At 41.8% G+C, this 18,416-nt stretch overlaps 1 protein-coding gene across 5 annotated transcripts in view; it reads right to left on the minus strand.

The window, feature by feature from the left end:
- The window catches only part of MED25 (mediator complex subunit 25), a 277,582-nt gene that overhangs the window by 94,759 nt on the left and 164,407 nt on the right, over window positions 1-18,416 (minus strand). For 4 of the 5 annotated variants that reach the window (XM_085616238.1, XM_085616237.1, XM_085616236.1 and 1 more), the window contains exon 3: window positions 621-797. In XM_085616238.1, coding sequence (XP_085472364.1) covers window positions 621-760 — 140 coding nt within the window. In that variant the 5' untranslated portion in view covers window positions 761-797. Of the gene's footprint in view, window positions 1-620; window positions 798-5,493; window positions 5,562-18,416 lie in introns of all 5 variants that reach the window. The other variant, XM_085616235.1, reaches the window with a different exon arrangement.

Below are 18,416 nucleotides of genomic sequence, written 5' to 3' on the forward strand. Positions count from 1 at the left end.
CCATTTTATAAATTAACATTTTGTATTTGTTTGTAAGGTGTGGGTCTATATTAGTGCAATTGAAATGATGCTTAAAGCTGATGGCAATACCACTCCCATCTTTTCCTCCCAGTCTAATATGATGATCTCAATTTTGGAGAATGGCTATAGTTATGTCAGAGTTCAATGTAAGATAGGTTTTAGTTATGAAGCATACATCTGAATTTGTGGTGTGAACGATATCCCCACCCTGCAGTAGTGTGTTAAGGAAGCACTTTGGCACGGAGGTATAGACCTTTCACAATCTGGTTGGAAGCATGTTTCATGGTATTTAATGGCTCCTAGAGATCAGAATAAAAGACCGATAACATGTGACAACAGCAAGCCTTGGGGATATCAAGGAGGACCAAAGTATTAAAAGCCTACCAATGGTGCCCTGCCTATTACCTTCAAATTGTTTTGCTACATCTAGTTCGGGAAAGGCCAACCAAGTCTTAAATCTCTCGGGAATCAGTACACTGAGTATCATTACACTGGGTTATTTGCAGCACTTACACATAGCAGAACAGATGTAATGCCTGATATATAGATATATATTTAAATCTTTAAGATACAGTCACCTAAGAAGTCACAATACTCACTCGATGGCAGGCAGTAGGTAATGTTTCCGAAGTGACTCAAAGTATGGTCCCAGGTTTGCAGTGCCCTCAATTACAAAGACCACATCCGATACAATACCACTGCTGCCTGCTGAAGGGGTATCCAGTCCAGGGACCACCATGGCTTATGACAGAGGACACGCTTGTCCGTTCAGCCGCCTAGAGGGTGCAACAGAAGTACATGGAACATTATTAGATCCCTGTAAACCCGCTCTCCTTGGACGCACTCTTCTAGCAGTTGGTACTGTAATTAATGGCACTCGCAAACATTCCATATCACAGATAAATTAAGGTGAAGATACTGATAATTTTAGACATTTTCTAATCTTTCCTGCCTTCTTATTTTTTTTAAATTAGAATCACAATGCTATAAATACCAAGCGCTGGAAATGGCTTATAACTGAAAGGGTCTCTTGAACCAATGCTAAGCTTAGGCACTCAACACATGCACTCAATCATTCTTGCAATCACACATTCCTTCATCCACCTACTGACTCATTCTTGCATTCATTTAATCATTTGTCCACACTAAGAGATGCAAAAGCAGCAAACATATGCAAGAAAAAGTAAAAGAAGGAAAAAAAGAAATTGTGCTGCCAAAATGTGGCAGGCATATGATTGCAATTAAACAAATAAAAGTAACAAATGTAAACATAGCAGCGGGTGGCTATCCTGGAATGGTATGATGAATAGCGCATCAGAGTTTTAAAATTCCACCACATTTAGAATCAAAGTACTGACCATCTTGGAATGGTAAAACAATGATACACTATGCACAATACAATTCCAAGATGGCCCCTCAGCGTATCAGCAAGTGTGGCACACTGAAGATAAAATAAGATGCAAGGAGTGGACAGGTAGCTCCGTCAAGAGACCTACTGACGCACTTAATAAAAATGAATAAATATTAAAATGGTAACCGTAAAGAAGAAAATATTAGCACTAACAAGGATATTTGCAGGTTCTACATGTTACCTGTGTATAATATGGTAGATGCAGAGTGTGAACGACACTTAAAAAGACTAACAGCTAACTAATGGGTGGTCCAAAACCCCTCTCTGTATCGACATTTTTTTCCAATCATTTTTCTGATTGCAAGAGCATGGCAGATCGCTAAAGTGGTCAGGTGAGGCCTGAGAAGTTCTTTAAAACAAACAAAGAAACAAACAAAAACACACAAAAAACACACACGATTAAAAATTACAAATAGGTTACAGTGGTACATGCCAGCGCCCGCAAATATAGTAGGTCTTTTTGGAAGGTGATTAATAATAATTACTTCAGGGAGTCTAACAAACCCTCAAAAGAGGTACATATAGCAGAGGAGGCATGGGTCGACCACTTTACTGCTCTTTATAATAAGTCTGTTAATTTGTCCGACGTCAAAAGGACCTTAGACGAAAGTAGTAAAGGGATGGCTCCAGGCACAGACGGGATCCCCTAGATAGGTTTCGTGAGCAACACGATTTATGGGCTCTGCTCCTTATGAATAATTTGAATGCTATTGTGGCGACAGGACCTCCTACCTTATGGTAATCTTCCTTTATAATTCAAATCTATGAAAAAGGTGATAAAGCCCTACCACAAAATTATCGGTGCATATCACTTCTGGAGGCTACTGCGAAGGTTACAAGGCGTATATTACTTCATAGACTGGAAGACTGGGCAACCACTAATAATATATTAGTTGACACACAACATGGTTTTAAAAAGGGGTTAGGCACAGTTCACCAATGTCTTAATTTGAGTATTATTATAGGGAAGTACACAATGGCTAAAAGGGTACAATATACCTATCCGTTATGGACCTCTCAGCAGCTTTGGACTGCATTTCGCACTCAAAAGAACTGTGGATAATTATGGAGGATCTAGTCATTCGAGGTGGGAATCATCACCTTTATAGGCAGCTGTAATGTGATGCTAATGCCCGAGAGCGATTCAGCAGAGATGGCAAATGCTCAGGTAGCATTAACATCACTAGAGGGGTTAGGCAGAGGTGCGATTTAGCCCCCTTCCAGTAAGCATAACAGATAAGATTAAGATTGCTCTGATTTGGATGTGGCACTGTATATGGTCGCGATTGGAAACTGTTTTGAATAAACTGATCCTTATGGATATCAAGGTCTGGAGATCCTGTGGCTGAGATATGTAAAGTCTTGCTGTGAGGAGATCGACAAGTAGAAACTCTGTGCTCGTAATAAGGCCATGAGGAAAAGATGGGCGATGGTAAAATCAGTCATCTGTTTTTGCATATAGCATGATGTCTCCTCAGGAGCTGACAGCTCCACAGTAGCGAGAACGCGAGGATTACGAAGAGCAAGAAAAAGGAACTTCAAGCCTTCTCCCTTTGAAAAATCAAAACTTCAAACGGCTTTGGAATCCATTAAAAACAACATAAGAGATACCAGCAAAGAAACGAACAGGTATCCTCCATCGAATTGGAACACAGCCTGGTCAAAAGAACACTATCGGTTTGAGCCACACAGGCTAACCAAGAGTATAGGAGACCAGCAAGAATAGATGTCCACACCACAGTAAAGCAAGCCCTGAAGAAGACCTTTCCACGACTTTGTAGGTCCATATACAAAGGTCGAAACGCGTAGGCTATATAAAAATCAGTCTAGCAGAGATCCTGAAAAAACAGGGATAGCGGAAATAATTTCTCTTTTTTTCCCTCCCCTAAATAAAAGGAACCTAATAAATATAAGGTTACCCCATGCCTGAACATTGAAAACATTGTTTCTGACTCTGCATAGGACCAGTAAAATCCAACTACTTTGAGGAACAATCAGTTTAAGGTCCCAAAGGTGTATAATATTGGACTTTTTTCTTACGGACTTGAAAAAACTAATGGTGTATAACCTAGTTACATAACGTCATATTATTTGTCTTTTGTATATGTTTGTGTAAAAAAATGTAAATATTATGTACAGGATATATGTGTGAATATTGTAAAAAACGAAGGAGCCTATTGTTGTAGAGTTTACCCTGTATATAGAAAATTGAAAAAAAAGCAAAATTATATTGGTTTTCTCAGTCAATAAAAAGGACTGATGATCAAATAGTACTGTGATTTATGGGTTCAGAGGTAAACATATGTTTATAATAGTCTCCTCAGGAGGGCCTACAAGCTTACCGGACCCTAGTGCAAAATGCCCAGCACTGGTTTATTTGGACCAGATTTAGAACTAATCTTTTGCCACACCTACAATCCCTCCACAACGCAGGGCCAGCATACCTGGAGCACCGCCTCTCATTCCACGTACCCACCAGACACCTTCACTCCGCCCAGCTGGCCCTGGCCACCGTCCCTCGGATCCACAAGACTAAAACCGGAGGAAGATCCTTCTACTACCTCGCCGCCAAGACCTGGAACACCCTGCCTCTCCACCTCAGCCAATCCCTGTCGCTATCCCAATTCAGGAAGGATCTCAAGACCGGTCTCTTCAACTGAACCCCAGTGCTCAGACGGTTCAGCAGCCCACCTCCCCCTCAAGCACCTTGAGACCCTCATGGGTGAGCAACCATGCTTTACAGACCCTGATTGATTGATTGACTGATGGTGGGGTTCCCTGCTTATTGCTATTCTTTGTCAGATCTTTCTACGTGCCCTTGTGAGGGTGTGTCCCCCCCTCCCCCCCCCAACGAATTTGCACATTGCATTTTTTGTCAGTGTTATGAGCTGCCCAGAAAACAAATTGTCCTACCTCTTTTTAAAATATTTAACATAAAACAGTGCAGTCCAGCTTTGCAATTTTCACAACAACCAAATAACCCACTGGTCTGCTGTGCAATGAGCTCTTATATATGGCAGATTTTAATAAGGAAAAATTTGCGAGTGGACTCATTTTAATGGAATTGTATCTATGCATGGTTATGAGTTTTATTGTGCTGCATTTAGTGCAAAATGTTATGATGATTGTTTTTATGTACTTTTACTTTACTGAGGAATAAGAATAAGGTTTTGGACCATGATACACAAGTTATAGTTGGCAAAACAATATACAGTATATCCTAAGGACCTAACAAGGATTATCGCAGTGCAAGTCTTCTATGTAGTGAGTTTATTAGAGAGGTATTCATAATACCAAAACCCTTTCTGATCACGGTATTCTATGAGATTCTATGCAGCAAAATACCTGTGCAAAGTCTTTAAAAGAGCGGCATAACAATAAATCCTTGCAGGCGTGTTAGCTTTTGCATAGGTTTTTAACAATAAATACGGAGATCTTACTGCCTGCCATAACTTTTTATAGTAAAAACATCAGACCTATGGCATCTGACATAACGTTTGTGCAAAGAACCGAACAGAACTATAACCTTTATCAGTGGCTTGTCACTATAACCCTTACTGTATTGAGCATACTCTGTGCACCACAAGCACTCTTTCAATAAAAAGCACACACCTTCAAACAACAAGTGGGTGGACCCTATGGCCCTCTCTCACTACTACTTCTTAAAGCCCTTTTTCTGTTGATCACTCCTCAATGGTCAAGACAGACCTAAAAACAACATGACTGTGTGTACTATTTTTCATCCTTTCAGCACCAAAGATGTTGTCCTGCAGCACACTCTCTGGAGCTGTAATGCTTAGTGCTCCAAAACATCAGCTGGATACATATTCAAGAGTTAACAACAGGAAGGAAACTTACAGATCAGGGCCAAATGTGTGTACCGCCCAATTGCTTCCCTTCTAGAGTAAAACCAAACTGCTCTTCTTCCAGACATACAAGATGCACCACTTCATATCCAACCAACATATTTGTAACATGGCCACTGCTATGCAATGTCTATTAACACAAACAAACCATCAAGCAGCTGGCAAAGTGGTTTGGCTGCATGAGAACCAACTTACATGCCATCAGAAGTTCTTGAATGGAAATCCAAATGCATGAGCAGTGATGGGCGGTAGAGGAGCCAAACCTGCAGAGATAGGCACAGATACAGAGACCAAAAGGAAGCTGAATGATCTGAGGAACATGGAAGAGGTTACTGACATTACCACAAGGGACTATTTAAAGTCAAGCCAAATTAGAAGAGCCAATAAGGAAATTAATGGAAAATTCATGCAACCTTCCCCGAAATGTCATGGCTTTCCTTTACGACAGCCCACCCAACTAACGCCAAACCTTAAAAAATGCCAGTTGCTGAAGAGAGCTGACTAAAAAGCCCATTCTCTTTCTACTGTATCACGCATTTGTATATGCATGTATTATTGTATTGGTAACATAAGGTTTCCCAAAACTCTCTACAGGCAAGGCCTCCAAAAATGCTATTTTATTTCAGCTTTCCTCACAAAGTCACAGGGCTGAACGCTTTTATACCCTCCAGATTGGACTGCTTCAACATCAAGTTTTTGGTCTCCCGAAAACAGGGATCCACTGTATTGTAAAGTCCAAAACAACAGTGTGGCCAGACTCATACTACATCATGCTCTACCTACCCCCAAGTGAACAAACACTATAGTAGTTGCAGATGAATGAAGAAAAAAAATGTAAGTCACTGGCACAGTCCACAACTACCATACACTCAGTCTGAATCATCAGGAACCAATTGGTCGCGGTTGGACAGACCAGACTGCAAACTGAGATAGGCTAACAGAGCACAAGTTCTATTTTAAATGGCCATGGCCATGAGGCAGAGAATTTTCCATACCAACAGCTTTATTATGTATCATGCCCTCTTCCCTACACAGGAAGCGGGATCTTCTGAAACTTAGGAATGGTTTGTAAATGTAGTCATTTCCTTAACAACTAGCTAAAGCCGCTAAGATCACTAGGATTTTTTAATTTTTCAATTCAATTTTCAATAGCACCTAGAAGCCCATAGGCAAGCTACCGCGTTATATAAATTCACAAACCAACAATCACATCAGCTAAATGGAAAAAAGTGCAAAATCAAAATGCACAATTTATTTTTCCTACAGCTCTTGTAGAGAGCCAAACAACTAAGGAAGTGATATGACATTAGCACCAGGGATTTCAAAAATATTTTACAATGGGACATGCTTTTGTGCATATATTTAACAGGAGTTTTATTTACTGTACCCTCTCAGCAATGATTCAGACGTTGTTAGATAAAGCATTGGACGATTCATGTATCCAAAAATGGGTTTGGCGCCATATCTAATGCTATTACTGGACTTAATCCACTTAAATAGGCAAACGCTGACGCTGTATTGCTGTGGAATAATATCGACGCTGTATTGGTGTGGAATAATATCAACCCAATAACTTGCATGGAAAGTTATAGATGGTGATTTAAATAGGGAGAAATACTGGATCAAATTATGCACCGATAAATGGAATCAACATATTACAGATAAGTCCCACAAGAACTAAGCCCCACTTTGTCATCAAATCCACACCCAGTCCACACTTCACCTTCATTTACCTAGAATAATGTACAGTGCTTCAAGCCATAACATGGTCTTCAAACTTTAACATTACATAAAACAAATCACACTGTGGGACTTGAAACCACAACTTCTCAATGTCTACACAGCAGCACTAGAAGTTCCAAAACTCTATCCATTGCTTCAAAGAGCCATGCAAAGAGACTTAATCCAGTGCATCTATATCAGACAAGACGCCTTCAGGATCGTTTCTTATCAAATCTTGTTGTTATTAAAAGTGAACCGCCCACCTACTGGTTGGTTTGGGTTCACTCACAGAATCTAAGGAGTGCCTGAGGCCTTTTCTCCCATTTATACTTTTTGTTTGCAGTCTTCAGCCGGAAGTCCCTTCTGCTGGACGATTTACATTTTTCTCTACATAAGGCGTCGCGCTATGGATGAAATATGCTCATTTAGTACTGTTCAGGACTTGAACTATGCCACATCAAACATTTAAAAGCTATGCATTTGTTTATTTTACCCCCTCCCTAAAATGAACTTCCCGGTTTTTTTTGGAGGGGGGGAGGAGAAAGAGGGGGGGGGGGGGGGTGACGGGCGGAGTCCCAAAAGGCTGCCAGCTGCATGGTACGGTGAGCTGGAAAGTGCACAGCATTTCTAGACTGGTTTGCAAATTATCATAACGAGTCAAAACATTGGAATACTGTTCTAATAGGGCTCTGTACATGTGCCCAGAGGGTAAGCATAAGAGGGAGTTTGTTCTGCAAACTCCTCTGCTGGGGACCAGAGGGCATGGGTATGTGCTTCTAGATAAATGTAGCATGACACAAATCCAGATAGCCAGCAGTTGTGACTGTAGACTGCAGCTGAAAGGTAAACAGTCACATTGTCCTAGAGTGTAGGTTTCCACATCACTGACACACTGAATAAGAGATAACTATAGGTAAAGAATTGTACAAGGGTAACAAAAGAATGAGCCATCAGGCCGTGTTAGAAGACGGTTAACATATCCTTGCGCTATTAAAGAGTGCAAGGACGGCAATGATCTGTTTTATGCAAATACAGGCCGCTTGCTACAACAGGACCTTTGCTGCTGGCAAACTGAGACAAAAACAACCACATGCTACTTTACTTGTTGCTCGCCGCACCACTCCCCTAGCTCCTCACAGCGCCTCTGTGCTACTGGACTACACAACAAAGCCCTTACTAGCACACCTAGGGCACTTGCTTGGTGCCAAACTGCATTTATGCCTCGGCACAAGGATGGAGGACTCAAGATGCAGGGCCTCCCGTCCACGACCCAAGAGCAGGGTCCTTCGTCCAGTAATGTACGAATGCCAGTAGCAGCCTATTGTACCACACTGTTTCCACCACACCCTCAAATTACAACCAAATCGACCAGCTGGGAGACCTGAATAAAATAGGCATTGGCAAAGTCATTAGGTTCCACCTTTCAATGGTGTTACCCGACCTTTTGGTGCTGCCGATGGGTTTTACTGACGATGTCCCACATCAACAAAAGTAAAACAAATAAAAATTAAAGACATAACACAATAATATATAAGCACACATGTGTAGGCATGCATGTGCCATTATTCACGATAGTGGGTACCAATCCTGGAAAAGTACATTAAAAAAAGCGTGAAAGTGCATCAGAGCAAAAGATGTCCCCTCCTAGCAAATATCAGCTGCCAGACCTTGACAGAAGTAATAAGAACGCAAAGACTACAAGGGGAGGGTGAAGAAGTCAATGCCGGGAGAAGGGAGCACGCCAGGGAGTTGCAACAAGGTGCAGGGGAGGAAAATAAAAATACATTAAAAAAGACACACCGACAGAAAAATTGGGGTAAGCAATGGACAAGCGAGGGGGGGGGGTTAATCGACAGAGCGTAGGGCCCGATATTCAAGAGGGGAAGTAGACCATGGTTGAGAGAGCAATAAAACATGACTCCCAGGTAGTGCGGAGAAAAAAAAAAAAGAGCAACAAGTAGTTCCCTGAATGTGAGCCGTCATCCATTTACAAGGATAATGCAGAAGCACTGCTTCAAGGGAAAGAAAAACCCATGAAAGGGAAGGAAAGTCATCGACTAAGAGGCAAGCAGATTAGAGTGACAAGAAAGCCAATGAGAGGTAAGCAATCGGTTGACTCACAAGCCCACTGAAAGTTTTGATAGTTGTGATACAGCCTGTACAGAGGGGGCAGGAAAGGAGAGGGCAGCTGGTGTTTCCTTTCCTATCCTCTGTTGCTTTACAGTTCAAATAGTTTCCCTACAGCCACTGCTTGCCACAAAAACATACATCTGGAAGGTAAATCAGAGTTTAGAAAGCATTAAAATGGGGCACTAGAGTTTGATGAAAAACTGTGAGGCACACCAGATATAAATACGGGGTATGTTTCTATGTGATACTGTATTGCACTACAGTGTTTAATGCTGGTGCATGCCACAGCACACTGGCATGCCGCAATGTGATGAAATGTCATTTGATTTCAATGCCTTCTGTGTCTTTCTTTATATCGACTCACAGTGAAAGACATCACTTTGCAAGTCTCGGCAGCTACAAAAGCAACATTATTTGCAACATGCCTGTACACATCTTTAACTCCTATTCAACTTTTTGTCATGAAAATAGTTGGAAAAGTGAATCCAGCGTGTCCTGTCCGGCACCTTGGCCTTCACCCATTGCAGGATTTTAATTTAAAAGCGCCAAGTATTCCATAACTTGCAGTAAATACCTATAATAACGAGAAAGGTTAAACAGCAAATCGTGAAAATACGGGACTGGCTGAGTGTCATTCTCGGGTCCGGGGTTGTATGTGATCTGCTGTAGTGAGCTCTCTTCACGTTCAGAGCAGAAATAACTTTCAGGAACACAGGATTTCTTGAAGATTTAAATGTAGGTTTATTTCAGAAGTAAATGACCCACGACTATTCCCATTAGAAATTCACCCAACATTCTAGAATCAGACTGAATTCTACATTTTGCTTACATCACTATGTTCTATAAAGTTACAGCAACCACATAGACAATAATATATTACAATCAACTTACTACACACCCTCCCCTTTTACACCAACAGAAATTTACCCATGCACTAAAGAAATATCATTGAGAACCGAAAGTAAATACAAAATATGATTAAGTCATAACATAATCACGGAAACGAATAGGTGCTGTTCATAATCTTGACCCTGCAAGATTTCTACCACTACCATCACCTTCTCCTTTATCAGATGTTAAACAAGGAGAAACCGGATGAGATGAAGTTACCATAGAATCCCCTCTATCAAATTGATGCAAATTACTATGAGATGAATGACCAGAGGACCCAGATTGAGAACCAATATTGTCACAGACACCAAACCAATTTTGATCTGAACTATCTGTAACATTAGTGTTAGTTTTGTTTTCCGAAATAATGGCAGCTTGTTTGTTGGTAATTTTAATAAGTGCAGTTTTTGTTCCACCAACCTCTATCTTGTAGAAGAGCAGACATTCGAGAAACTCGTATAACTTGAACAGGAGATGAAAATTTTGAGTGACCTTTAGAAACCTTAATGGGTTTCCGAATCAAAACCCAATCACCAGGAAATAAAGGTTTATCAACAACATGGAATCGTTTATCATAGTCATGTTTATAACAGTTTTTAATTATGCGATCCCTAATTGTGTTTAAATCAAGAGGAACATGAGAAGATTTCTCCAGTAACCATGAAGGATTAAGTTTAGAAGTTGGTATGCGGCCTCTTAACAACGTGAAAGGTGAAACACCTGTAGTAGTGTGTGGTGTGGTATTGTAGTTCCATACTTTCTGGAATAAGAAAGAGGGAATGTTTAATCCATTATTTACAGCTGTTTGTACAGCGTCTTTTAACAATCTGTTGGCACGCTCAACCAATCCGTTTGTAGAAGGACTATACAGAGGAGCAAGAGTATGTTTGATGTCCAACTTACTTAAAAACAATTCAAAATCACGAGCAGTAAAATGAGAGGCATTGTCAGTTACAACATCATCAGGTGTTCCTTCTGTGTAAAATAAGCGTTGCAGAAATAAAATAGCGGTATCAGAATCTGCATTTTTGACAAAAGAAAAATATATCCACTTTGAAAAATAATCTACAGCAACAATAAGGTATTTTTTTTCTGAAGTGAAAACAGAAAATGGGCCCGAATAATCTAAACCGATTTTTTTCCATGCTGCAGAAGGCCATTCAACAGGACACAGAGGAGAATTAGATGACTTCCAATGTTTGTCATAGAAAAGACATTGAGGACATTGGTTAACATGAATTTTTACTTGATTGTCAATGCCAGGCCACCAATACACAAGTTTAATTTTGTTAACAGTAGCAGTGGTACCTGGATGTCCTTCATGAGCTAGAGAAATAATCTTATCTCTGATACCCCTCGGAGGAACAAATTTATCCTGTCGCATTAAAATGTCACTAGAACAAGATAATTCAGAAGCAATCTGTGCAAAATTTTTCTCTTCTACAGATAAACTCCGATCCAAAGGCCAACCATTGACAAGAAACTTTTTAACAATCATCTTGTTGAAAACTTTGCACCCAATCATCCTGCGTGATCTTGTAGGTTTGTATGACATCCTCAACAGAGAAAACACATTCAAAGTCATCATCAATATCAAGAGTCTCTTGACTGTGAGGAAGCGGAATACGCGAAAGACAATCGGCTCGAATATTTTTGCCACCAGGAAGATACTTTATATCAAAGTTGAATTCCTGAAGTCTAGCTAACAACCTCACCAAGCGAGAAGATGCGAGGAACTACCACCCAGCATATACATTAATGGTTTATGATCTGTAAATAACTGAAATTTGGTTCCCCAAATATACGTGCAAAATTTTTCGACAGACCAAGTGCAAGCTAAAGCTTCACGCTCGATGGTGCTGTAATTGAGTTCAGCAGACGTTAAAGTACGAGAAGCAAAAGCTATCGTACACTCCTGTCCAATAATCATCTGACTCAAAACAGCCCCAAGACCTTTAGCACTGGCATCAACGGTTATAATGCTTTGAATACCATACGTAAATGGCTTGATTGCAGGGGCATTAACAATTAATTGTTTAACTGATTTGAAAGCCTCATCCGGGTCAGCAGACCACTCAAACTTAGCATGTTTTTTAACAAATTCCTAAGAGGCTGTACAACCAGAGCATACCGAGCATAGTACTCACTTAATCCAAGGAATGCTCTCAGAGAATCCTTGTCTAAGGGAGCCGGTGCATTTTTGATTGCATCCAACAATGAATTTTTTGGTTTGATACCTTCTTTTGATAAATTGTGACCCAAATAGTCTACATCCTGCGTAAGAAATTTGCATTTGTTAATATTTACAGTCATACCATTTTTTTGTAAATTTTGCAAAACTTTTTCAAGTAAGGTGTAATGTTGTTCTAATGTTTCAGAGTGTACTAAAATATCATCTTGAAAAGCTTGAATACCCAAGCAATTGTCAAAAATCTTGTCCATTAATCTCTGAAATATACGTGCCGCAGATGCTAATCCAAAAGGAAGTTTCTTATACATGTAAACACCAAACGGCGTAACAAAAGTAGTTAAAGGTTGAGACTTAACAGATAAACGGGATTTGGTGATATGCTGAGCGTAAATCAATAGTGGAAAAGAATTTGCTGCGACCTAATTTAGCAAGCATATCATGGATTTTAGGTCAAGGGTGGGCATCCACAACAATGTTACGATTGAGAATCCTCAAATCCACACATAGACGAATATCGCCAGAGAGCTTACGTGCTACCACTGCAGCAGAAACCCATTCTGATGATTCCACTGGACAAATAATATCCTGAGAACACAATTGATCTAAGTGTTTTTTGAGATCCTCCCTAACAGAAAGAGGAATAGGGCGTACTTTTTGAATAACAGGAAAAACCTTATCTTTAAGTTTAATAGTGTGTTCAAAATTTTTGACCAGACCAATTTCAGTACTGAACACAGGTTTATATTGGTCAAATAATTTGCTAAGCATAGGGTCATGTATTCTGTCATCATCAACTGATAACACCGGAAAATCACCAAGAACAACAGGTTCCGGAAGACCAGGTTTCAACAGTATACCCAGACCTGCTTGATCACGCCAACCTAAAATGTCTTTACCATCCAAAGCAACATACATTTTTGTATTGAGGACTCTTCCTTTAAAATTAATTGTATCATTAAAATAACCTCGCATGATGATGTCATACTCACCGAACGCTTTGGGATTTACATCAGTAGCTATTAATTTTGTGTTTGTCCATAGCTTATAAAATGTTTTTTCATCTAAGATCGTAATCGGCGAACCCGAATCTGCCATTACTTCCATTTCAATTTGACCTATTAAAACTTTAAAATTAGGCCCTTTAACTTTTTTTCCATCAAGAGAATTAACATGTATAGACAAAGAAGATACATTTAAAGCATCACAAATATCATCATCAGTGTAAATGTGGTTCACTTTGCTTTTGTCCCTGGGTAACCTACACATAGTAAAGAAATGACCAATTTTTTTGCAATTATTACATCTCTTGCCTTGAGCTGGACACTTTGGATTGTTACCAACATGAAACTTCGATCCACACCTGTAACAAAAAATGTTAGGTTTGCGTTCAAAGACTTTTGTGTCTTTTAAACGATTTGCAACAGCATTAACTTCAATTTGATTACAATTATCAGTATCAATGTTCATAACCTTGGAGTTGCTAGATGAATTAGAAGTCTCCGCTAAAATTCTAGATGATGTAACTGAACACTCAATGCTCTTAGCGATGATCATGACTTCATCCAAGGTAGGATTTTTACAAGTTAATATGCGTTCTTGTATTTTTTTGTTGTAACAGTTAAAAACTAGCTGGGCTCGAAGTGCCGTATCCAAATAGGACCCAAATTCACACTTTGTAGCAAGAACCCTTAGCGTTGCTAAATAATCCTCAATGGATTCCTCTGCAGACTGTTTTCGTTTAAAAAACAAATGCCGTTCGACCATTATTGAGGGTTCATCTTTGTACTGTTTACCCAACCAAGCTAAGGCTTCAGAATAAACATTCCAAGAATCATCAGATGATGGATTTTGGACAATAGGAAGACTGTCAAATAATTGTTGTCCTGCATCACCGAAATGATTAAATAAAATAGCCCGTTTTCTAGATGGAGAATACTCAAGGGCATCTAAAGCCTCCAAATAATTTGTAAAAACTCTTCACCATTTGTGCCATGGAGTGGGTGGCTTACCTGCAATCTTCAAAAAGCACGGTGGAGCCAAAATGCTTTCATTAGAATTAGTAATTGTTCATAAAATGGCTTGTTTGCTTAAATATATAGAGCTTTGTTTGTTTATATATCTAGAAATAAACACAATCCTTTGTCTTTATGTGCTTTTGTAACTGGTGCCGATCGTGATGACCAATAAAAAAAAACCGAGAAAAAAACGATTTCAAACTCGATTCCACAAGATAACAAGCATTTACAATGCAATGGTCTCGGCAATATTATAGGTAGAGCTATTGGTATTGCTCATTATTTTTTTTAATCATTTTTGTACCCCTAAGTAAATGGCATTGCTATTTCTAATGGCATTAGCTTTTTTTTGCATATGTGATACCTATTGCATTAGCAGAGAGAGAGTGAGGTAGTGAGAGAGAGAGGTAGATAGAGAGTGAGGTAGTGAGATAGAGAGTGAGGTAGTGAGATAGAGAGAGTGAGGTAGTGAAAGAGTGAGGTAGCGAGGGAGAGGGATGTTGTGAGGTAGTGATATATAAGCATAGAGTGATGTTGTGATGTAGTGAGATAGAGAGAGAGGTAGTGAAAGAGAGTGAAAGTGAGTTAGTGAGATAGAAACAGTGAGGTAGTGAGATAGAGAGTGATTGTGGTAGTGAGTGAGAGAGAGTGATGTAGATAGTTAGGTAGAGAGAGAGAGTGAGTTAGTGAGAGAGAGTGATTGAGATAGTGAGAGAGAGAGAGAGAGAGAGAGTGAGGTAGTGAGAGAGTGAGGTAGTGAGAGAGAGAGGTAGAGAGATAGTGAGGTAGTTTTAGAGAGAGAATCAACTACATAGACATATAGACCTAGTCACATAGATGTAGACATACACTATGTCATTGATCTACACATACAGAGCCACCCATACACACATACAGAGCTACTCACACACATATACAGAGCCATACAGATACAGAGCCACATACATACACAGTCACCCACATACAAATACAGAGCCACCCAACATACATTATGAGGCATATGCGGAGCTGCATACAGCTTCAAATTAAACCAGATCATTTACAGGCAACCGTTAACAGTAAAGTGTACCACGGCCCAGCGGGTTCGGCTGTGGTGCGCCGTTGGGAGAGGATGTGATGGAATTCCGGCGATGGGCAATGCCGCTAGACCTGTGAAAAGGCACCTCTGGCATGTCGGCACTGCGCCTGCAGATGCTGAAGCAAGTCATTAATCAGCTTTACAGGCCAGGGCCTTACCACCCTGCATTCACCTGATCTCGGAGCTAAGCAGGCCTGGTCCTGGCTAGTACCTGGATGGCAGACCTCCAGTTGCTCGAAGCTCGAGTTTTTGTTTCGATATTAAAGTGAGTTGATAAAGAAATGCCCCGGTCTGGATGTGCGTGCGCATGTGTCTGGTGGGGAGCCTCGGCCTGGTCTTTATGCCTCCTGTGGGGAGGGAGTGGCCCTGAGCCAGGCCTGGGAAGGAGCCAGTCCCGAGGCTCCCTGGCTGCTTGTACCTGCCCATCGTGAGGTGAGGGCGTGGCGGTCCGGCGCTCGCTGCTGACATCTGCGGTCACTGCAGGTCACACTTCAGGATCAACTCCCAGCCCTCCTCCTGCCGGGGTCAGTATATTGAGCACCATCGCTCTGGGTCATAGTGACACTAGTTGTTCGTAGCACCTAGAAACAGCAGAGGTGCTATACCAGACGCTCTCTGTGTAATTACACAGTCTACGACCGGAAATACATGGCCACAAAAGACGTCTGCATTTCCCAAAAGGTGGTATTGACAGCCCGGGGGGTTGAAACATTACAGCCCCCTGCTGCTGATAAGGACCGGACGGCCCCGGGTCACCAGGAAGCAGTGCTAAGTGATGTTTGTTTACCAGCACTGTGCATTCTGGGAGTTGTGGTTCTGCTGCGTTCGGTTGGATCAATTGAAGTAAGGTCCCTGGATCCAGTGAAAGAAATGCCCGGGTCTGGATGTGCGTGCGCATGTGTCTGGTGGGGAGGTCCCTCTCTCTCAGATATAAGTCAGGATTTAGTCGTCAACAGTTGGGGGTCACAAAAATAGGAAAGGGGTCCTAGGTACAAAGGTATTCCTTGCTTCCATCCACTCTTCCTGTGTCGTGCATCGGAAGCTCTGGGACGCAATGGCCCAGAATTAAGAGGTGGGCAATCCACTGAAAGTTTGGACCAGGCTCGAGCCTGAAGCTCGGCTCTGGCTCGGCTTGAGGCCCTGTTGGAACCTCGAGACCACGACGAGCCGAGCTTTCATGTGCCTTTTGCCACTCCCCTCCTTCTTCCTGGTCCTGGATGTTGCGGTTAGGGCCAGAGCTGCGGACTTCGGAACTTGGCAGCCAGGGTTGAGTCTCGGCAGCGCTCAACATCCTGTGATTCTGGGCAAATCACCTAACCTGCCCATCTCTATAAACAAAGAATGGTGGCCACGTGTAATGTAAGTGTTGGCAATGGAAAGTACCTGCGTTTCGAGTTTTTACAAAATACAAACTACAGCAAAATGCACATAGGTAAAAACAGATCTTTAGCATAAGAGAAGACAAACAGATAGCTATTTACTGGCTGCTTTGTACAACGTGAACCCAGAAAGGGTGGATAAATCGCGGCTTCCCCTCTTAAATTGTGTGAACTTAGGCAAATATTTATTTTCACCAAAACTCTCTTTCCTTCATAATCACCTATTAAAGCACTTTCAAATAGGTGCGTTCAGAGTATGCTATTGTGGCTCTATAATATTCTGGGCCACGTACAGTGTTTATATGACCCATATCCTGCCACTTATTTAAGTAATGGTTCATGTTTAAAAACTATCCCTCTATGTAGTTCTTGGCGCGGTTTCATAATGTGAGGTATCAATGGCAAAGTTTCTACATCTTTAAGAAATGCACTGTTTTAAATTTTGAAGGGACTTGATCACATTTTACATGATTTGTGTTGTACGAGTTACATCGCAGCCATTTTCAGGGCTGGGCTCGTGCACAGGCTCGAAGATCCGAGCCAGAACCTTGACTCGGCTCTGGCTCGGCTCTCCCTGTTCATTTGTTGGCTCGCCCACCTCTTTCCGGAGCGCTCAAGCCTGGCCGGGTCCACGGCTATCGGTGAGTGAGACTCTCGCCTCCTCTCCCCGTTCTGCTGGCTGCCAGCGCTCCCTTTCCCAGACCACGGATGCAAGATTTTTCCAGTACTATGGCCAAGTGTGGTGTGATGGGGACCCCGCTCTTCGGAGTGTATGGTCCTCGGGGAGCCCCGCGGATGGGGCAGCTAGCAGGGCGGGGCTCAGGCTGAGAGCGTGAGAGAGGGGACACGGAGTGTGAGAGAAATTAGAAAGAGAGAAAGTCAGGGGGTTCGGTGGGAAGAAGAAGGAAAACAAAGACGCGTGAGAGAAATTAGGAAGAGAGAAAGTCAGGCGGGATTCGGAGGGAAAAAGAAAACAAGCATTTACAATGCAATGGTCTCGGCATTGGTAAAGTTAGAGCTATTGGCATTGCTCATGACATTATTTTTGTTTATGTTTTTTTAAAAAAAACATTTAAAGAAACGGCGTTGTCATGAGCAATGCCAATAGCTCTAACTTTAACAATGCCGAGACCGTTGCATTGTAAATGCTTGTTACTCCCTGTGAGCTCAGTGCCCATCGCTTCTTACCTACTGAGGCAGAACAGCCCACAGCATCACCACTCGTTCACTCGGGGCACCTAGCCATCCCTTTCGACCGACGTCACCAGCCTCTTATCTCTTGATACACACTGCCCCGCCTGCGAGGGGAGATGTTCAATTTTAAAAGAGAAATGTTCCTCCTCCGGGGAAACATGAAGTAGTAGTTTCGGACAGTGGCTCTGTCTTTCTCTAATGCGCTCTCCTCCACGCAGGCGTAATATGTCAGAGTTTCCTTCCGCACTGTAATCGGGGTCAGTGTCATGGTGTGCTGCAGCGTAACGCCTGCGTAATACGGGCCCTGCTGCATGCTTCCCAAGTGCGTGGAATTGCACTAGTGCTCGGATCCATGTGCCTCCCGTATTACTTGTAAAATATGAGGTGGGTAGAGTAACGGAGAGAAGGAAGAGGGCGGACGTCACTACATCAGAATGTTCATGAGGGAGTTGAGATGAGTGGGGGGGGGGGAGGGGGGGGGGTGTATTCTGCTCAATACGATTAGAGGGGTGCGAGTC

The sequence above is a fragment of the Triturus cristatus genome, chromosome 7, assembly GCF_964204655.1.
Source record: "Triturus cristatus chromosome 7, aTriCri1.1, whole genome shotgun sequence".
NCBI classification, from domain to species: domain Eukaryota; kingdom Metazoa; phylum Chordata; class Amphibia; order Caudata; family Salamandridae; genus Triturus; species Triturus cristatus.